The 23,600-nt window shown below is 42.2% G+C and overlaps 1 protein-coding gene across 1 annotated transcript in view; it reads right to left on the bottom strand.

Annotated features, from left to right (window-relative positions):
* Positions 1-23,600, bottom strand: part of LOC308296133 (ADP-ribosylation factor-like protein 15) — a gene marked incomplete at both ends in the record, with an annotated part of 197,173 nt that overhangs the window by 81,164 nt on the left and 92,409 nt on the right. Inside the window, one exon of the mRNA XM_080739278.1 lies at positions 9,093-9,301. Coding sequence (XP_080595404.1) covers positions 9,093-9,301 — 209 coding nt within the window. The remainder of the gene's footprint in view (positions 1-9,092; positions 9,302-23,600) is intronic.

Raw genomic sequence — 23,600 nt, 5'->3', positions numbered from 1 at the left:
GCTTATCTCCCGATTAGGGAGTCTTACTGGTTAGTGAGTGTTTGTGCATGTGTGAGTGCGTGTGAATTGCTCCTGGTCAAACATATTGGACGACCCCTGCCTCACAGAGTTACTGTGCGTGGAAGTTTAGTCTACTGACAGTACAATGACATCTGATAGTAGAAACATTTATTTAGGTACAATAGGCGAAAACGTTATTTTTTAGCATGTCGTTCCACAAGCTATAAACATTTATGTGAAGAAATAAGGAATGACAGGAAGATCTGTTTATTAATACATTTAATAATTCATTTGTCACGGTAACGAAACGTTTTCGGCCATCTAGCCTTCACACACTGACGGAGACTGGACTGCCAAAAATGTTTTGCGGCGTGACAAATTAATTATAAGATCAAGTAAACAGATATTTTTGAATGCAACCGAGTGCAGTGTAGTACAGTACATTGCTCAAGTCAGCAAAATCCCTCGAATAAGCCAATAAACATGACTTTGCTTTTAACAATTCTCTTAATAGGATGGACGGTTAAGAAGGATATTGTCCTAAATCACTAAGTCACAGTCAGTTGAACGGTCTAACTTTAAACTGACATTTTACACTTAATACATCTGAATGCATTTAGTACCAGTCTTTGGGGAAACAGATCCTCGAAGATTTTTCCCACAGTCTTTTGTAAGGATTTGTTTTGACTCAAATCACTATAAAGTCATTTCATAACAGTGAGTCTACAGTAGGAAATAATTTGCAACAGATATTCTCTTCCAAGACCACAGCCATGTGCTGGTGCGGATAAGAATGTCTATTGAGATGCAAAGGAGAACTTAAGGATTAGCATCTACGAAATATTTGATCTGGAGATGTGGCGACAACTCAAGATCTAGATCTGGTTGGTTTAATTATTTTACCACTTGGAGGAGGTCTCAGGGGTAAATAATTATATGGTTGATCTCATACCACACAGAAAAGCCCTGTTTCAAGAACAATGGCACCATTTTGTTCTCAACTGAATCAAAGTGAATGGCTTGGAAGTGAAGGGAAATGTGTTTTTCAATTGATGAAGTCTGATACAAGTTGTGTGTACTGTAGTTTACACATTGCCCTAAACCCTTGCGTGACTGTTTTTAAAAGTGATGACCTGATGATCCTTTTAAAAAAGGATGACGTTATAGAAAAAGGACAGGGTCAGAGTATTCTTCTATAGTTCCTCTCACATGGTGCTTGTGGAACTTTATAAAGCGTATTCATGAGACCGTTCCGATGTATTACTAAATTTCCCCCTTGGGATAATAAAGGTATCTATCTATCTTGTATTGACTCATTTGTTAACTTGGTTACGCAGCTATACAAATTAAGTCATTACACATTATACAAGCATCAACACATCCATTTTCACCATCTATAAACACAGACTAGAGGCATACACAGCGTACAAAAAAATAGTTATAGAACAGCAGCACAACTGTACTATTAATCTGTTTCCCATTCAGCACTGGGGTATTTCCCATTCTTGTCACCCAAATGCAAAATGTTAAATATTGATCAATTAATGTTGTTTTAAGTATCACTAAGTCATTCTAACAACGGGACCGTTTTGAGGTCACCTTTTACACTGTGTGCAAGGATAGGGATGAGAATGTGGCAGTGACTCCAATGGCTGGGTGTACTGTAAAGTGCCATTCCAACCAGGCATGATAAAGATAAAGATATAATTAAAGAAATCGTTCTCAACTCATGTGGATGGTAGGGTCCACACCACAACGATAACGCAGACATAATTGACTTGAACGCCGACATAATTGTTATTGTTATCTTTAACGTGCCCGGTGGGAATGACGCTTAAGAATGTGCACATGACACAGTGAGAGGAGGATAAATATAAGATGAGAAGTCAACCGCAACCGTGACTGCCTTGACCTTCCCTGGCCAGTGTCAGCTGGGTTGGCCCTCGTTAGGGCAATGCAACAAGCACCTTTCAGAGACATCCGCCTCAGAAATCCCTTCCCTTCAAAGGATTCCAGAAATGGTTACCGGCTAAATACAGCAAAGGACACAGCTCTCTCAGGCAGGTGGCTTGTGGGCTACATGCTGGCAGGATCTAATCAGCCATGTTTTGTTCATACAGTATAGTAAACAATAGAACCAGTGATTTGTGGCTTAACACAACCAATAAGCCATTCCACGTATCTATAACTTCACCGTGGGTTTTCGGGACGACGAGGACCCAAACACATGCATGCAACCAATGCATGCCAATTGAATGAGCTTCAGGTGGAGTCATACTGTAAGTTGCCCTTCACTTCACATACCCCAGTCCTCCCAGAGTAGAAATAGTGCTGCTGCAGGACAGACAAGGCCAGGCTTTAGTCCCACAACACTACGGGTCACAACAGAGGGTTTGTGTGGCATGCACTGTACAGTATGTGTGCAGGGGCGTCACAAAGGGAGGGAAAGTGGGACTGAGTTACTAGGGCCCAAGGTGGAGGGGCCTGGAATTATTTTATACTTTAGCTATTGAAAAATTGCAGGTATACAAGCTCACAGCCACGCTGCGAGCTTGTAGATCTGCTATTTTCAAAAAGTTGTGAAAATGTGTGCAAATATATGTATTAACTCAAATTTTGCTTCTGGGGGATCCCCTGGAAATAAATATTTTTAGATGGGGGTCTGTGGCCAAATCATTTTGGGGGGTCCTTCACGTGAAAAAGTTTGAGCACCACTTACATAGAGACATAGGTTTTTCAAAAAACCTTAGAAGGATTTTGAAATAGTCAAAGACTTGCACAAATGTTCATGTTTTTTCAAAAATAGCAGATCTACAAGCTCGCAGCGCGGCACTCGGTGCCGTGCATTGAGCTTGTATATCTGCTATTTTTCAAAAGTTGAAGTACCCAGGGCCCAGAATTTGGTGCGACACCCCTGCGGGTCGCCACAGAGGGTTTGTGTGGCATGCACTGTACAGTATGTGTGTAAAGGGAAGTGGGGTTTCGTTTTTTTGAAACATGAGTGAGAGCTACACAGGGGATTGTAGCCATAACATCCCACACCAAGAGAGGCCCCTTCTGAAGTGGAGAGTGAAGCGTGAGAGAGCCTCAGACCGACTACCTCAGTTACGCTGCGTTCTGTCCCTGCCTTCCACTAGCAGTGATTCATTTTGGCCTGTGGAGTGGTGGTGACATGACTGGTGACATTTCTGCCAGTGTCTTAACTGTTACAGCCTGTCTGTCAGTGAAGCGGAAAGTTGTTAGGCAGGGGAAGGAGAAAAAAATGAAAAGAAAAAATAATCTTTGCGCTCTTTTATTCATATGAAAATTGCAATAAACATATAGCTAAATCCACAATCCGGAAGTTATATATTGACACACACACTTTAAGTATGTTGAGGTACAGAGAATGAACTTAAAGCAAATGTCTCAACCCATTTTAACATTTGAAATTGCAGGTCAGTCTCACATCATGACAGTGACTGTGTCATAATATGATGCATAATCTCCAAAACATCGGGATGTTACCATTTACAGATGTCTGTCACGGCAGATTAAACGATGTCTAGCATGATGCGTTTTATTGTCTGGAGCTGCATAATTAAAACAATGGACTCATTATCCTTGTTATGGAAGGGCTATAGAGAGGTCTCCAGAAACACTCTACACCATGGGTCTTAAACAGTGGGTCCGGGACCCCTAGGCGGTCCTCAGAGTTACTACAGGGTGGCGGCCAGATCTTTGTGTGATAGGACCTTGTTTTATCCCTATACTGGGGGTAATATTTGCTTAAAATAGCCAATCTACAATCTATAAGCAATCTAGAAACTCACAACACGCTGCAGCGTGACGTGAGTTGGTAGATAGGCTATTTTCGGAGAAGAGATTTGGTGTAGAGGGGAAAAAGAGCAAACCAAATGCATAGCCAAAGGCCAAGTTTACTAAGAATTGAGTGTTTAAGTTGGCCTGACACGCAGCCTTTCATTTAGTTTCACTCCATTATTCAGTCTGAAAGCCCTCTCGGTGCAGTCGTTTTCTGAGATGGGGACATGGCCAAAGAGTCTTTGGCAATTGGTCCATACTGGATCATCCCCATCCCCATTGGGTTGAGAAAACCCCCGCCTTCGAACGCGTTACCAACACTAGCCTTATGTATCCATATGTACGGGTGACTTTATGAACCTGGCCTCTTTATTTGTCCAGGGCAGTGTTTCGGAAGAGCTACATCTTAAAGTGATCTTAAGTCTGTGCCAGTGGGAGTTCTGTGCGATGGCCACTGCAAGGGGGAGAAGCTGGGTCTATTGGTAACGCGTGTGCTTCTCACGGCACACTTAGTAGTGCAATTGTCTGTCTCCAAACGTTGCATAAATACAAGTCATGCGTTGTCACATTGACCAGGCTAGTTTTCATGCTTTTAAGCGGCATACTATATTTGTTTAACATTTAGATTTTGCCCCAGATTTTGCACATGCGTGCACAAACAAACCATATCACAGTATACGTTGGGAGCTACTGCACAGGCTCCACCCATGCACATGCGTCACTTTCTGTGTCACTTTCTGACACATGACTCGTGGACAATGAATCGATCTGATGTTGTACAAACATGGACGTTGGACATAATTCTCGAACAGTTTGTTATTAAATGTGGCATTATCACTTTGTGAGATGCTACAGGTAATCTTTTCAATGTGTTGCGTGTGTTGCACCGTTCTTGGACACAGAATAACGAGAAAGAATGCAAGCACAAGTCTGTAAACAATAAAACAAACTTGCTGGGTGCACGACTCTAAAGTGCTCATCAAAAGCAGAGTAATGCCAGCAGTCACGGAATGTCCTTCAGAATCAGAATCAACTTTACTGTCACGTCACGTTTACAGGTGAAAAAATAATAATATATATATTACTTTTTTTGTATGTGTGTGCCTGCTCCATCATTTCGTTGATTTCGAGACAGAACAGAGGTAGAGAGAGCAGGGGAGAAAAGGGGACACAAAGGTAGACTTCCAGGTGGGCTACCCTTTATGGGTTAGGGCTAGGCACAATTATCGCAGACACAATTATCGCAGACACAATAAGCCCTTTTGCAAATCCCGCCCCATTCTGCCCTGTTACTATGATAGGACATTTGACCCTGGGCAGATTGTTTTTATAGTGGCAGTGAATGGGATTTTTTTCCCCCTTCATAGCCTCATTACAGCTATATAAAGTACCAAAGGAAAAACATCTAGGTGATATTAATAAAAAGGGAAGACAAAGGTACAGTAGTTACATTGCAAAACAGGGGGTTTACCCGAAAATATATGTTTTAATTTGTTTAATCCCAGTGGGACAGAATCCTCTTTGCAGATTCTTTTATAGTGGTAGTGGATGGGATTTGTTTTCCCTTCATAGCCTCATTACAGCTATATAAAGTACCACAAAAAACACATCTACGTGATATTAATAAAAAGGGAAGAAAAAGGTACAGTAATTACATAGCAAAACAGTAGTTTTCCCCCCGAAAATAAATGTTTTAATTAGTTTAATCCTCTGGATCAGAAAGAGAATAGACCGCGCATTGCATCCTGGGTAGGAAGAGGACAGAACTATAATCCTAACCTCACATAATAGGCTGGCTTTTCGTAATTCTGCCCATTTAAAATATATGTACCCAATCGTGACTCTTAGACCATTGATATGGTCCATGTGAACTAGTTTGTTGAAGCTTATTCATTATGATGAGCGAGATCACGGCCGAGATCGTGGCCGTACCGGGCGATCGCCGTGTCGCGCACTGCGGACAGTTTTGAAAGCCACATTTAACATTCTCCACTGCACAAACTCCACCCCCGATAGCAAAAAGTGAATGTTTTTTTCTGGTTGGCCAGTCAGGGAGTCTCAGGGACCAATCAGAAGGCTGACAAACGGTCTATAAGTCTCGCTCACTGCCTTGTGTAGAAAAACACCACTTTCTGTGTGTGTGTGTGTGTGTGTGTGTGTGTGTGTGTGTGTGTGTGTGTGTGTGTGTGTGTGTGTGTGTGTGTGTGTGTGTGTGTGTGTGTGTGTGTGCGTGCGTGCGTGCGTGCGTGCGTGCGTGCGTGCGTGCGTGTGTGAGACTGTATACGTGTCGTGACGACTGCTGAGTTACTTTATGTCTTTGCCAAGACGTCACTCCCACATAGCCACATGTGTACTCCCATATTAAAATGAACTACTGTATCTATGAACTGTTAGATAAGGAGCAACAGGAATACAGCAGCTCTTGATATGCCTTCAGGTAGGAAGGAGGCAAAAGCCTAGAAGGGTGCTTTTTTCTAGTCAACATAAATAAGGATTAAGCGTTATACTGTCGGTAGTAGTTGGCTGTCGCACACTGAAAACAGACGTTCTATAAGGAGATCTGCTGCTATTTGGTGCACAACACCGTATAAGTAAAAATCATCCTTTAATTGTGGGGGGAAAGGAAAACATTCTGCTCAATCTGGATTCTGCAGGCCATCACTTAGACCACTTCTGCTCATTAACCTCAGCTATTTACATATAACATAGAATAACATTTGCAATGCAAAGTCAACAGTGCATGACATGCTTCTGACATTGTATCAGTGTACTGCAATCATCTAAACTGACTTAATTGAATATACCCGTATGATCTGCTACTTAATGTCATACAGTATGTTTGAATGAGTCTGACATTAAGTAAGACTCATAAAACCTGATCCTAGTTATGCAAAAAGATTATGTCAAACTTCAGCTGCTGAACAGCCTGCGGCAGATCATTCTATACAGTATGTATTCCAAAACACCTGACCAAAAAAAGGGTCTGGATTCTGTGTTCTAGAGCCCAAACGCTATTCTGTGTACCATTTACTGGCAGTGGAGCAGAGAACATCTTGGGAGCACATGCCCTCCGAGTTCCTCTCATGTCGAACCCTAACACTGTCAAACCAGATGAACTCATTATGAAGAGAGAGCCAAGATGGAAGAAATAAGGCTGGAAGAGGCATACATTTCAGATCAATAGACAGTCAGTACCAAACAACTTGTGTTAGACATACTGTACTGTATGCATATGGCTTTTGGCTTCGCCCTGTTGAGTCAGGGACTTAAATGCATTGGACTTACCGGCGCGTGTGCATGTGCGTTGTGCTCACGAACATCAGCGTGCATGACGGGCACACATGTGATCTTTAGCGTGGTGAAGTTACATCGTGACCTAGACTGACACTGACAGAGCCAGGAATAACATGGTTCCTGTTTACAATGGAGCGCTATGGGGGTTTGAAACAGTGCAGAGAATGGAGCACTGAGCCACTGATCTGAATGAGGAAATGTACCCGGTCGGATCGGCCGCTAAGCTTGATGGGAAATGTAGTGTTTTTGCTCACCTGGTGCCAAAACCCTATTTGGCACCTGGTAATCATGGCAACCAGGTAAGACGTCTGGGGACGTCTTAAGGATTTTATGGAGCCCATTGTGTTTTAAGAGACAGGCTGGTGTGGAAAGAATGTGGGGAAGTATTGATCAATTATTGTGAGCTTATGTGTGTCCGAATGTTTGACCCAGAATATGGATGCAAGGGCTCAAGTGGTTAATAAACTTGCTAGGTACCGTACCTCTTGAACATGTACATATATTGCCTAAGACACGTTTGTTTGTCCCTCAACACCAAATCTATATAGCTGATATATCGTTACTATAGCCAATTACAATACTCCTGTCTCTCTGATTTACCGCATATACTATACTAGCCAATCATGCAAATATCTAACATAAAAGTTGTCTGTGGGGTTGTCTTGTCTGGGTCCTAGATTATGCCCAAATATGGACAAACACCCATATATGGAGATCACCGTAGGTGTGTTAAGTCTACGGTTTGTGAAGTCAGACCAGAGCTCCATTAGGGAGAGAGGGGAGAAGGAGAGAGGGATGAAGAGAGAGGGAGGGAGATTGTGTGTGTGACATCAGACCAGAGCTCGATGAGAGAGAGAGAGAGAGAGAGAGAGAGAGTTTAATTGGACAAGTGGCCGGTTGGGAAAATGCTGTTATTGAGCTATTTCATCGTTTAAGCTTATTAATATTATTATTTTGATAAAGTAGTACAACCATTAAAACCTACCATTTAAAGTTTTTATCATGATCTGACTTTTAATGTCAGTGTGGTTTAATTCCCAGACAGCTTGCTGCTGGGGGACTGCAAATAAGTCTGACTGCCCACTGCTAATGCCGCTGCCGCTTCTGCTGCGTGTAGTAATAGATCATCCTATTCGTCGTACGGGGTGTAAGCGTGTTGAAATATCCATATTTGTTCAAGGTTTTTTGAAAATAGCAGATCTACAAGCTCACAACACAACGCATCCTGAAAGAATTTGCTATTTATAAAGCCGATGTATTCTTGTACCTTCAAAAATGGTTTAACTGATTCTGATGCTAGATCAACACATTTTGCAAGGACCCCTGGGGGTCCCTGGACACCACTTTGAGAACCACTACTCTAGCAATAATTTCTATCGGAATATATACTGTAGCTATTTTACGGTAAAACAAATTATAAATCAATTACACCCCTTTTAACTAGTTGTTCATGAAACCTAAACTGACTGACACATTTTAACTTTCAAAGATACATCTACAGTACATAATGAGAGTCAGACAATGCAGTATTAAACTAAAACATCCAACTATACTGTATGCAGGGCATTACACCCTTGTAATTGGGCCTGTTAATTCACATCTTAACATGAGACCTGACATGAACCTACTTGAAGAGCTGGGATTGTCTTAAACACTTAAACTTAAATTATCTACATTATGGGTCGTTTCAGTCTTCAGCCTGAACATACCTGCTACTGGACGAATCACTGTGCGGTGCCAACTGACAAGAAGATGTATGTGCGTGCAGTGTGTGGATGTGAACATCATGGTGTGTATAAGGATGTCATGAATAACTGTCTGAATGTAATGGTTTTTACTTTGATGCCTGAAATCAGCATGTGGAGGGAATACCATTATATACAGTACATCTCCATGGGGATGGTGCCTCGCTCGCATTCCATCACGGCACCCCGTCTTTAAGTAAAGACATTTAGTACTTTTACCAGCAGGATAGGAGGAGTGTTTGTGGTGCCTACCTGGTTTGGCGTGCGCGCGGCAGGCTTGTCCTGGTGGTTGGCCAGGATGAGGAAGGGCAGGGTGCAGAGCTGCGGGTGCTGCAGGGCCGAGTGGAGCTCGTTGCGCGCCGCCTCCAGGTCCTCGTCCGACGAGGCGCTGTCCAGCACGAAGACCACGCCCTGTGAGCCCTGGTAGTACCGGCTCCAGTACTTCTTGATGTTGTCGGCTCCTGCAGCAAGACAAGGTAATAAAACCATTTAGACTGTGAATGCACTTTAGATTTGAACCACTTTAACCATTATTTTATGCTTTATCTATTGAAAAGTAGCAGATATAAGGGGCACACCACTTCTGGAATAAAAATAAAAATGTATAAATTCCTACTTCCCTCTCTTTATCCACCAAAATATATTTTTGAACTGGTATTCGTTAATGAATTGTGCATTACGGTTTCAATGGAGAAGAAAGAAAAACAATGTAAAAATTTATAATGATGATAATATATTCTTGCCATTATTTCTGCAGATACCTTTATATTAGTTTTGATTCTGATGTCAGTCAGTCTAAGCAACAGGAGCGACAGATATGCATTTGCACAGGCATGGCATTTCAAGTCTCCAGGCTTTAATGCTCTTTTCCTGCAAATGCCCTGCAAATGTAGACTATTTTTCCACAGGTTTCTTTCCCTGTTTTGCTTTTCTAATTTTTATGAAGAATGGAGCGTATTTTTGAAAAGCCTTCATAGGTAGATTTAAACTTCAAAGTCAGAGAAGGTCATAAAAATATGACCAATGGAAATCTACTGTCTTGCCAATGGCAGGTCGTGTGAAGTTTTTAAATGGCATATTTGTATGTGTTAGTGATATTGTCCTCACACAGAAAAGACCTCAAGCCTCAACAGTAAGGGATTCATGTTTGAGCGGTGCTAACCGTTCCTACATCTGGCTTTGTTAGGTTGTCCGTATGTCCATCCCACACTTGGCTCATTGGTCAAGCTTCGCGGGACGCTGAATGAATTGAACTCATAAAAGGCACCACTCACTTCACACTGGGTGTGATTTTTATGTACATTATATAGTAGGTGCTTCTCCAAAATGATGATCATTATTATTATGATTTATTTATTAAGGTATTTTTGCTTTATTACAATAGAGACACTGCATAGAGACAGGAAGATAACTGAGAGAACATACAGAAAGAAACCTTGTGCGGATTTGATATGGCCCGGCCGGTAAAGGGCCGTAGCTTTATTTATGTGGTCTTACCAGGTGAGCCCGGCCTCCAAAATGTGATTTTGAGTGGAAACTCTGGAATGATGACTATGAAAACAATCGTGGCACATGATACAATACGTGATAATTCACAATTCAACAAATTCACAAGGTATAAAAACAAAACAACAGAGTTTCAACAAATTCACAAGGTATAAAAACAAAACAACAGAGTTTCAACAAATTCACAAGGTATAAAAACAAAACAACAGAGTTTCAACAAATTCACAAGGTATAAAAACAAAACAACGGAGTTTCCCTTTGTTTTCAGTCAGACCAGAAAACCGCTGGGTTTTTACAATGTGAGGCTTCAACTGCCACTTTGCACGCCAAACATCTCAGCAGCTCCCCAAGCCACTGTTACAACACAAAAGACCTTGTATATCTTCAAAGTAAGAACAGTAACCCTTTGAATTATTCAAACACAGTCCGGGATTATTTTCAATTCCCCACAGTGAATGTGGGATACAAATGCCGTCCCCCCCCCCCCCTCCCCCATTCGATATATAGTGAACAACATATGGTTCCTTTTTCTGTGAGGTAATTTGGGGCAAGCACATCCGCTCACCAAGGTTCAGTGCGCCACAACTTTATTTGTTAGTGTAAGTAATTTGAGGAAGAGACCTACATGCTCACAAAGTGAGTCATTCCTGTCCCCCTTGACACCCCCCACCCCCCCATCCATGCCGTTTCCCTTTCACTGACAGTGTGGGCAAGGCCTGGGGGAGGGAACAGAGACCGCCCTGCTCTCTTTATGAAAGACCAACTAAAAAGCAGGCCAGGATTGCTAAAAAAAATAAAGAGTACAAATAAAACGTTGTCAATCCAATTATGAAACATCCCTGAGAACTGTCAAAACACGAGAAGTCACGTTCTCCAGCTCAGTCCACTGGTTCAGTCACTAAGCTGAATAAAATGAAACCAGATGGCTGAGAGATGTGCACCTCGAGTCTGGGCGCAAACAAGTGTTTAACAAACTTCTCAAAGTCCCTTTAAGGGGAATGGCCATAGTCCTCATCACTACTGGAATTTATTGTCAGAAATGTCCTTTGGGATGAATAAAGTATCCATCCATCTCTTGTCACTGATCATTACCCCTCATGTTGATTCCAGCTGAAGTGAGTAATACATGTTTGATTTGACAATGCCACAACTACGCCACTGTACATATCATACACAAACACCTTGCAGGGATCGACAAACATGGCCTGCTGGCCCAGAAGTACTATTTAAACTATATAGACCAGCAGAATGCACCATCCACTAGCCCAGTAAAAATAATGTCTTAACTCACACACTACCAATGACGCTGAGATCTGACAGATTATTGTTTTATCGCTGTTTAATCAAGTCCTCGCTCTTGTCCCACCTCTGAACATCGTATCCAGCCGTATCCGGCCAGGCTAGGCTTATTTCCGTATCCAGAGATTTTGATCTACATCCGGGTCAATGGTGTTTACGTCCACAAAGGGTCGATTATCTCCGAATCTATTTTTGCAGTATGCAAGCCACAAATGTGTTTTTCAAACGGGCCTACTGTAGCAATAGAATGGATTATCGTGGTCCCTTTTTTTTAACAAGTGATCCTCCCGTACCCAGTCGACGATGTTTTTTGGACATCGTATAACACACGTGCACCCGCGCACGTCCATATAACACACCTGCGCCCCGCGCACGTCCGCAGATGATCGAAAATGTGGCAAGATTCTGGTAGTGGGGGCTTTATAAATGAATGTAATTAATTCTGGTGTTAAAAAAAAAACATGAACACGTAATTTCACATTATTTTCTAGTGGTACGTGGTGTTTTGTAATGATTATTGTGACATTTTCTTGTTAATTATCGCTACATGCTTCGTAAGCCCGATGTATTAGTTGGATGGAATACAGAAGGTGAGTCAGCCCAGCAGAGCGCAACTGCAGTTCACTTGCTCTCTCCCATGAGACATGCGTGTTCACTACACATTCTTTCAGCGACATATTCATCGATTCATCTCTGTGGTAAAATGCTTTTAGAACCACCGGTAACCAGCCAAATTCCTGTAATAGTACTCCATTTACTGATTTACACATGGAATAACTCCAGATGTGTTTTTCTCTACGGGGTCAATTCTTGATAATTGTTCCTAGGCCAGTGGTTACAATGGTGGGGGCAATAATCTTGATTTGCCACTGCAAAACAAAACAAAAACAATTACAAATTTCCCAATCCCAATTTCCAGGCAATTGGGATTGGGAAAGGTGCCAGACAACTAATCCCCTGAATGGTTTTTCTTCGGTCAGTTTTTGTTTATTCTCGACATGCCAGCCCATGCTAGACATGTGTACAGAAATTGTCGGTATGGAACTTCATTCCACTGCTATGCTGATGCTGACACCCAACTGCAAATGAGAACACCTTAAACCTCTCTCTCACCTCTTCACAACATCTGCACTCTCTTAGGATCTTAGTCAGGATTTTTCAGAAGCTCCACCAGATCCAGAACAGTACTGCATGTAATGAGAGTGTGAAAACACCACATCACATCCCACCCTATGTTCAAATGACTCCCTGACTCCCCATCTCCTCTAGCCCTTATCCTGACTTTTCAATGCATCCACAAAATACCCCTTAAACGCCAACCTCAGATGTTTATCCCCTAAACCCATGTGCATAATACGTTCTAAACTTCTCCATACTTTCCTGGACTAAACTCTACACCACCAGAGGCTCAGACATCTTTCCTCTGCTAGTCCCCGGCCCGAATGGACCATGAATTCTAAGGACATCCCAGACCCAGAGTCTGGATTTGAAAAACTTCCGTGTGTTGAAGAGCCCTCTCTTGAACTGCTAAGCGGTTAACCACAGCATTTACCCATTATTGTATTTTATTGAGTTCGGAATAGATTCCATATCAAAGGCAAATGTGTTACAAATATAACTGCCGTGACAGTGAAGCAACACACCAGTTTTATTTGGGCATATCCCTGCTACATATTCTATTCTATTCTATACACCAGTATACTTCTTCATGCTTACGCTAAAGATTCATATTCAATTGTAAACAATACTGATACTAAAACATGCATGGTTTCTGGTAAAGCGTTCTTCTCTGATTTCTGTTGTATTTAACATAATACAGTTTTCACATACTAGTGTATGTAAAGATTCAAAAGTCAGCGTCCAGTTACTTAAAAAGTGGTCGCAAAAAGTAGTCGCATGCACATCAAACAAACCACAGTAGGCCAGGTGCTGGATAAAAGGATTTAGCTTCAGTTACTTGTGTGCATCTATTACTGTAATTTATAATTTATATTATTCTTTCATCAATAATTTACTGGGGAGGCACAGATTAAGTGACCACAATGTTGTCGTTTAGATTCTGTCTGGACACATACAGTACAGTTATGTCATCATTTCCCTTCTCTGCCCTCAGCTTCCGTCTCTTCACTATCCTACAAAAATGAAATATACCTTTCTGTTCACCTTTTATTTCTGAACTACTACTTTGCTTACTTCATGCTTGTATCTGTATGCATGCTTTTCTACATAAAAATGGGGCTCTATTTCTTTCCAAACGTCAATCTCATAACGTACATGTAGATAGATATATTGTACTGATACTGTATTGACAATGTATTGACAATGTTCTTCATTTTATTATTATTATTATTATTTTTTCCAAAAGTTTTATCCCACAATTTTGTAACCCATTTTTCACCCAGTGCCAATTGCCTAAGCTGTAATCCTGGGCGCTGCTCTCCCTCTGCCAACCTGGGGAGAGCCCCGAACTGAGCTCATACTTCTTTCAGTGCATGAGGAGTGAGCAGGCCTCTTCTTATCACCTGACAGGGGGAGCTTCCCCGATTGGACGTAGCACGTGGAAGGAACATGTTATTCCAACAGTTCCTTTCCCCTCCATCAGGCGCCCTGGCTGGCTAGGGGGAGGCATTATAGAGACCAGGAATACTGAATATTTCTATGAGGGTAACTGGGAATAAACCTGTTCGACGTCCCATCTTTTTGGCGCTGGTGAATTTTAACTTGGTGAAATGATAACCTGCCGACGCTGGTGAGTAGCTAACTGCAGACGCTGGTGAATGTTAACCCCTAAACCTAACCCAAACCCTAACCTCAGTAACCCTGACACTGGTGAGTAGCTAACCTGTCGACTCCCTTAGTAGTCTAAATGATGGGACTTCGAAATAGTGAAATTTCCCCAGGGTACCTACCCTAAGAGACATGGGGAGAACATGCAGGGCCCTTTCGCCAACCACACCTAGGGTGTAGGGCAGGCACTGATGACGCGGAGAGGAGAACACGCGCCCAGCGCCCACAGCGTCCCCCGGCGAGAATCAAACCCAGGACCTAGCTGTGAGGCGACAGCACTACCGACTACGCCACTGTGCCCCTATTGATACTGTGTTTATTAATGTAAGTCCATGTGTGAGGGGCAAGCAAGGTATTTCGGTTCTGTAGTAACCATAAGTCTGGTGCTTCTTTCCTAGTCCCAGTATAATGCTACCTGCTGAGGCTTTACGGTACATTTGCATCTTTACCATTACTATCTGTTATCACCTTTTTCTTTTTTTTGTATCTGCCCTGAATTTATTACAGCTGTACTGCCATTGACAAATAAATGAACGCCATGGGATCAATAAAGGTCAGTCAGTCAGCATGTATCCTGACACAAATGATCACTCAATCACATTGATATACTACAAAGGGTATGTCTACTGTATGAGAAAAACTACAGCATGTCCAGCATTTATTGCAGGGCAACCAGACTATAGTACTTGTCCGACTTTATTCCATCTTCCATCGTCTCCTAACTTAGTAAACTTTATTTATATAAACTAGAGATACAGGCCTTCACAATTTATCTAGATTTACAGATAGCTGCTCCAGTGATTAATTTACAATGGCTTTATATAGGAAGGGGAGCCCCACGTGGTATAAAAAAAAGAAAACATTCGACGAAGGTCACAGTTTACCATGAGAAATGTCACAGCTTGTCCGCGTGTAGACGGACGTGTACACATTTTTACAGTCTATGGGTTTGCCACTCTGACATCATGCTCTGATGTCGCTGTGATGTCCGGCACATCTTGTCCACGTATGTGGTTCCCTTGACACATCACTGTGACATCACCTATGTAAAAGTCCATATATGGGTATTCCCCAGAATCCCTTTTATGCCATATGAAGATCTCTGATGTCATCGATATATATCACTGGCCAGATGACATGGTTCAGATAGGGATCTCCATGTATGGGCATAAAAGATATTGTATGTTGTGATGTCATGGGAACCACTCTAACAGAATCCCTTTTATGCCCATATATGGAGATCCCTGATGTCATCAATATTAAGCCCTTATCTAACAGGACTTCATATGGGAATGCCCATATATGGAGTAAGACAGCCCATATCTGCGGCAGGATCAGACAGGGATCTACATGTATGGGCATAAAAGGGAAGTACGATATACAGTACATGGATCTCCATATATGGGTAACTGGTCCGATATACATCACTGGCCAGATGGCCAAGAATTGGCGCGGGTGAGGTTGCATGTCACTAGTATCTTTGTTTCATGGAGTGTACTGTATACATAGTGCTTTTGAGAAGGTTCTCTTTATCGATACATGCATTTTGTCTGGAAAGATGTATGAAATGAATATGGAATATGATCTGACTTTCAGTGTCTTCATCTGTGAGTTTGCCTCCGGTGATATTGTGATGTCATGTGAAACATGGTGATTTTGTGATGTCACGGTCCATGCCTCTGGTGCATTGTGAAGCATGACATCAAAATCTATTGTAAAAAGTTAAGTTACTCATCATGTAAGTCTGTTGAATATAGGAAAGATAGCCTATAACGTGCCCATGCCTCTGGAGAATATTGTGGCGAAAACCCAGTTGATTTTGAGTGTTCCTGTGCTCGCCATATCAGACCCACACCGGCGATAGCTAATGCCGTGCCTGTGTCCTACATTTTGTGATATCACATCAAGCATTCTCGTCTTTAGGGCGTCTTAATGGTAATAAGGAGATTTGTGATGTCACAGTCCATGCCCGTGGTGATATTGTGATGTTACATGAAGTTTAGAATTACTCATCATGTATGTCTATTGAAGGTAGGAAAGATAGCCTATAATGTGTCCTCTGGAGAATATTGTCGGCGAAAACCCTGTTGATTTTGAGTGTTCCTGTGCTCACCATCCTGGGACAACGAATTAGGGGGACCCCTCGGATTATAGTAGTTAGATGTAAATGTGAACACATTTTCTCCATTAACTTTAATTAAAAAATAAACTTTTCCTAAATATGGAGAATTGGAGATGGCTGACATCATACATGTCTGACACATAGAGTATTATATATATATATAATAGAGAGCGGACAGCCCCGTCCCCAGCCATTCACTTCAATGCAAGTGCTCAGTGGCGTTTTGAAGCATGCGGAAGTAGCTGAATCCAGGTGCATTGTGGGTGAATCCAGGTGCATTCTGGGGGATTTGCATTTGGTTCCAAAATGTTTGACGTCGAGACGTAATGACGTCACGGACGACGTCGACGTCCATTGAACCCTATTGTAGACCCCAGCGGCTCGCTCTTATGCTCGTGCATGTATGTTTCACCCCACCTGAAATTCCAGCTTTGGCCAGTAGGGCGGCCGCTTCAACGTTTACAAGCCGTTCTGGGGGCTTGGTCTGACATCATAAACCACATGAGACTGTCACAGTATGTATGGGCTTTCCAAGATATGGGCTTAATATTGATGACATCAGGGATCTTCATATATGGGCATAAAGGGGACAAGGACTGACACAGAGATCTCCATATATGGCCATTCATTTATTTGTGAATTAAATTTCCCCATTGACTCGAATGGGGAAAATTCAAATGGTAAGGGCGAAATTCTTTTGCGAAATTCACATCACAGCAATCACACTTGCGCTTTCCAATTGCATCTTTCTAGTTCAGAATTGTCCTCCTCCGTGCTTAACTGCGGTTGATTTATTTGTCTTCATGTTTTTGTTGTTGTTGCTCATAGCAAGGTAATTGCCAAGCAGTGATGAAGTGTGAGGCTGCCAAATGTCTAAACATCACGCAATGCTTCCATGACATTTACCCCTCTTCTTTCCTTCCTTCCTTCCTTCCTCCCCCACTCCACAGTCCTCACACCTCCCATTGGAGTGGAAAGTTATCAGACAAAGTGGCACTTGAGAGATTGCCTGGGAAGTTTCTCTCATCTTTGCCTGGAATTGAAATCGGACGGAATGTCAGTCATGTTTCAGTGGCTCTCACTGGCAACTTCTGCCACCTATTGGCCTAAGAGGAGGATTTCCAAACATCACACGTTGGGGGTTGCTGTCTGCTCTACTGCATACTGTTACTTATTGTTAATTAACCACTAAAGGTTTTGTATATCAGTTTGAAAGTGGTTAAATGAACGCTGGCAGACTAGAGCAGATTAGTGATGAATGTTTAATTCATCCATTCCCTCTTTTTAAGTGTGCCTGCCATGCAATGGCAAAACACTTATTGTAATCCGCCATACTTATATAATAATAATCACTTCACAAAATTTCGGCACGTAATAACTGCCGCACAATTTACGCCACCGCCGCAATATATACATCAAAACGTGCGGCTCGGCCGGGAATGGGGTGCTATTACTTTTCTAAGAGAAAAGTTGTATCGTTTAATTGATATTAATTTATTAGTGAATTAATTTTACCCATTGACTTATAATGGGAATCGCAAAAACTCACATTCAATATTTATTTTCTCGCAAACCATAGGGGCTACAGTTTCAAAACTTGGAGAGGAGATTTATAATGATATCAAGGATTAAATAAAAAAATATTTCGTCAGTTGGCCTCATGGTGGCGCTATAACAGTCCACTTTACCTTTCGGCCTGTAACTCTTGAACCGTGGGTCGGAAAACCTAACCCAAACCCTAACCTCAGTAACCCTGACACTGGTGAGTAGCTAACCTGTCGACTCCCTTAGTAGTCTAAATGATGGGACTTCGAAATAGTGAAATTTCCCCAGGGTACCTACCCTAAGAGACATGGGGAGAACATGCAGGGCCCTTTCGCCAACCACACCTAGGGTGTAGGGCAGGCACTGATGACGCGGAGAAGAGAACACGCGCCCAGCGCCCACAGCGTCCCCCGGCGAGAATCAAACCCAGGACCTAGCTGTGAGGCGACAGCACTACCGACTACGCCACTGTGCCCCTATTGATACTGTGTTTATTAATGTAAGTCCATGTGTGAGGGGCAAGCAAGGTATTTCGGTTCTGTAGTAACCATAAGTCTGGTGCTTCTTTCCTAGTCCCAGTATAATGCTACCTGCTGAGGCTTTACGGTACATTTGCATCTTTACCATTACTATCTGTTATCACCTTTTTCTTTTTTTTGTATCTGCCCTGAATTTATTACAGCTGTACTGCCATTGACAAATAAATGAACGCCATGGGATCAATAAAGGTCAGTCAGTCAGCATGTATCCTGACACAAATGATCACTCAATCACATTGATATACTACAAAGGGTATGTCTACTGTATGAGAAAAACTACAGCATGTCCAGCATTTATTGCAGGGCAACCAGACTATAGTACTTGTCCGACTTTATTCCATCTTCCATCGTCTCCTAACTTAGTAAACTTTATTTATATAAACTAGAGATACAGGCCTTCACAATTTATCTAGATTTACAGATAGCTGCTCCAGTGATTAATTTACAATGGCTTTATATAGGAAGGGGAGCCCCACGTGGTATAAAAAAAAGAAAACATTCGACGAAGGTCACAGTTTACCATGAGAAATGTCACAGCTTGTCCGCGTGTAGACGGACGTGTACACATTTTTACAGTCTATGGGTTTGCCACTCTGACATCATGCTCTGATGTCGCTGTGATGTCCGGCACATCTTGTCCACGTATGTGGTTCCCTTGACACATCACTGTGACATCACCTATGTAAAAGTCCATATATGGGTATTCCCCAGAATCCCTTTTATGCCATATGAAGATCTCTGATGTCATCGATATATATCACTGGCCAGATGACATGGTTCAGATAGGGATCTCCATGTATGGGCATAAAAGATATTGTATGTTGTGATGTCATGGGAACCACTCTAACAGAATCCCTTTTATGCCCATATATGGAGATCCCTGATGTCATCAATATTAAGCCCTTATCTAACAGGACTTCATATGGGAATGCCCATATATGGAGTAAGACAGCCCATATCTGCGGCAGGATCAGACAGGGATCTACATGTATGGGCATAAAAGGGATGTACGATATACAGTACATGGATCTCCATATATGGGTAACTGGTCCGATATACATCACTGGCCAGATGGCCAAGAATTGGCGCGGGTGAGGTTGCATGTCACTAGTATCTTTGTTTCATGGAGTGTACTGTATACATAGTGCTTTTGAGAAGGTTCTCTTTATCGATACATGCATTTTGTCTGGAAAGATGTATGAAATGAATATGGAATATGATCTGACTTTCAGTGTCTTCATCTGTGAGTTTGCCTCCGGTGATATTGTGATGTCATGTGAAACATGGTGATTTTGTGATGTCACGGTCCATGCCTCTGGTGCATTGTGAAGCATGACATCAAAATCTATTGTAAAAAGTTAAGTTACTCATCATGTAAGTCTGTTGAATATAGGAAAGATAGCCTATAATTATATATTCACTTCAATGCAAGTGCTCAGTGGCGTTTTGAAGCATGCGGAAGTAGCTGAATCCAGGTGCATTGTGGGTGAATCCAGGTGCATTCTGGGGGATTTGCATTTGGTTCCAAAATGTTTGACGTCGAGACGTAATGACGTCACGGACGACGTCGACGTCCATTGAACCCTATTGTAGACCCCAGCGGCTCGCTCTTATGCTCGTGCATGTATGTTTCACCCCACCTGAAATTCCAGCTTTGGCCAGTAGGGCGGCCGCTTCAACGTTTACAAGCCGTTCTGGGGGCTTGGTCTGACATCATAAACCACATGAGACTGTCACAGTATGTATGGGCTTTCCAAGATATGGGCTTAATATTGATGACATCAGGGATCTTCATATATGGGCATAAAGGGGACAAGGACTGACACAGAGATCTCCATATATGGCCATTCATTTATTTGTGAATTAAATTTCCCCATTGACTCGAATGGGGAAAATTCAAATGGTAAGGGCGAAATTCTTTTGCGAAATTCACATCACAGCAATCACACTTGCGCTTTCCAATTGCATCTTTCTAGTTCAGAATTGTCCTCCTCCGTGCTTAACTGCGGTTGATTTATTTGTCTTCATGTTTTTGTTGTTGTTGCTCATAGCAAGGTAATTGCCAAGCAGTGATGAAGTGTGAGGCTGCCAAATGTCTAAACATCACGCAATGCTTCCATGACATTTACCCCTCTTCTTTCCTTCCTTCCTTCCTTCCTCCCCCACTCCACAGTCCTCACACCTCCCATTGGAGTGGAAAGTTATCAGACAAAGTGGCACTTGAGAGATTGCCTGGGAAGTTTCTCTCATCTTTGCCTGGAATTGAAATCGGACGGAATGTCAGTCATGTTTCAGTGGCTCTCACTGGCAACTTCTGCCACCTATTGGCCTAAGAGGAGGATTTCCAAACATCACACGTTGGGGGTTGCTGTCTGCTCTACTGCATACTGTTACTTATTGTTAATTAACCACTAAAGGTTTTGTATATCAGTTTGAAAGTGGTTAAATGAACGCTGGCAGACTAGAGCAGATTAGTGATGAATGTTTAATTCATCCATTCCCTCTTTTTAAGTGTGCCTGCCATGCAATGGCAAAACACTTATTGTAATCCGCCATACTTATATAATAATAATCACTTCACAAAATTTCGGCACGTAATAACTGCCGCACAATTTACGCCACCGCCGCAATATATACATCAAAACGTGCGGCTCGGCCGGGAATGGGGTGCTATTACTTTTCTAAGAGAAAAGTTGTATCGTTTAATTGATATTAATTTATTAGTGAATTAATTTTACCCATTGACTTATAATGGGAATCGCAAAAACTCACATTCAATATTTATTTTCTCGCAAACCATAGGGGCTACAGTTTCAAAACTTGGAGAGGAGATTTATAATGATATCAAGGATTAAATAAAAAATTATTTCGTCAGTTGGCCTCATGGTGGCGCTATAACAGTCCACTTTACCTTTCGGCCTGTAACTCTTGAACCGTGGGTCGGAAAATTAAAATTCCTTTTTCCCTGGATTCCTTGGGTCATGACGCATCTCCTCATATAGGCCACGCCCATTTGCGTCAGGATAGATTTTCCGCCATTTTGAATTTTCTTCAAAACACACTTTTTGCTCCTTTTCCTACATATTTTCTCCAAATGTCACAAAAATCAATACACACGATCTATGGACTCATGCGATAAACATATTTAAACGATATTTTGATAGTCCATACCGTTCTTCCGTAACAGGGTTCCAAAGTTAGCGGGAGGAGCCCGTTTTGTAAGAAGTAGCCATAAATCACAAACGAAACATCCAGTCAACACCAAATTTTAACCACAAGTGGGGGGCGCTATACTGAACATATACCCAAAAGCATTTCCACCTCGACCCATAGGGGGCACCACAAACGCGCAAAACGTAACCGTTTCATGCCAAAACGTGTTTTTCAGGGGGAACGACCCTCTCAAAACGAAACACTAACACCAACCGCTACACAAGGTTGCACAGACTTAGCGAGCTGCAGGCACACTTAAAATTTCTTAGAAATTTTCTTTTCTAGTTCTTACTCAGTTTTGTCCAGGCTTTCTCCAGGACCTTGCAAGACATACTGTACAGTGTAATTATGTTTTAACCTTGTGCACTCAAACGACTTACAGCAGGGGTCTTCAACAGGGGGTCCGGGACCGGTCCTCAGAGTTACTACAGGGGGGGGGGGCCTACAGTGTACAGCGCAGTGAAAGGGCAGAGTGAACGTTATTATGAATGAATGGAAGGATGATGTCACTCATTCATCCTCTTTTGAATGAACTGATTTTCCCCCTTGGGATAATAAAGGTATCTATCTATCTATCTTTTCCACTGATTGATTCACGCATGGATTGTACTCTGAGATTGGCTAATCCAATTCCCAAAAGTTTTTAGGCTCGAGACCAAAAAGAGAAACTTTGTGTGTGTGTCTCGGACTCAAACTACAACATTAATTACATTACACATCAATTAATCACTTAAGCAATGTTTCATGAATTGTGAAAATAGCCGATTTGCAAGCTTACAATGGCCGCATTATGCACTGTTAACCCTTTTTGTGCCTATCCCGAACAAGTCCGTCTTTTTTTCAATACAATACAATATTTTTTATGCTATTTTACTTACCCTGAGCTGCTTGTAGAGATGTGGGTGGTCCTGGCCCGTCCTACGCTTCCCAACGACCGAGGCTAGATGGTCCAACGATTTATTCCATTGAAAATGGTTTAGAATAAAGTTTAGACCCCCCCCCCAAAAAAAACTCAATCTATACCGAATCCAATACAAAGTCACATCTTTGGAGCTCATTTTCTCTGAACTGTGTTCTAGCGGGAAAGTTTTATTTACGGCTAAATCGATCTTCTAAATGAGTGTTAGCCTATAGCAATCCTGTAGCCATCTTCATCCGGGTCCTTTTCATCACATGCACAAACGTGACCATGCACGTCACTGCTACGTGAGTCCCTGTATGTTGCAACGCTCCTCTATGGAGTGGACCCTGGACACTCAACAGACTTTGGCGCCCCCAAGTGGCCCGGCACAGTATGAGTTAACTTATAAATCTGATATTTTCACCATTCATTTCTTGTCTCCACCAGGCCGAAAGCCGGCATGCATGGCCAAGACATCTGTCTGTCCGTCCATCTGTCTGTCTGTGCACACACTCCCTGGATGCCAGAGCAGAACCTCTGCCCTGTATTTTTTGTTATAGCGCCTCCAGGAGGCAGATTTTTGCAAAACAATTCTTTTTACAGTAATCTTACAGATTTTGTCAAAAAATCACGCAAATCTGTACACAGTATCTTTATAGTCATTAAATGAAACAGGTTTTTTATATTCCATCCTGATTGGCTAAGATTGGGTTCCAAAGTTTGCAGGAATGCTCCGCTTTTTCAAATCATCCTCATGGTGGTGCTATAACAGGCTCATTCGTGTTTTAACCTATAACTGCACTGTTCTGTGTACAACTTTGTACAGGGGCGGTAACATAGGGTACGCC

Source organism: Nannobrachium achirus (genome assembly GCF_963921795.1).
Source record: "Nannobrachium achirus genome assembly, chromosome: 12".
Classification (NCBI taxonomy): Eukaryota; Metazoa; Chordata; class Actinopteri; order Myctophiformes; family Myctophidae; genus Nannobrachium; species Nannobrachium achirus.
Note: the sequence above shows the minus strand (reverse complement) of the source record. Positions and strands in the feature narration are given on the sequence as shown.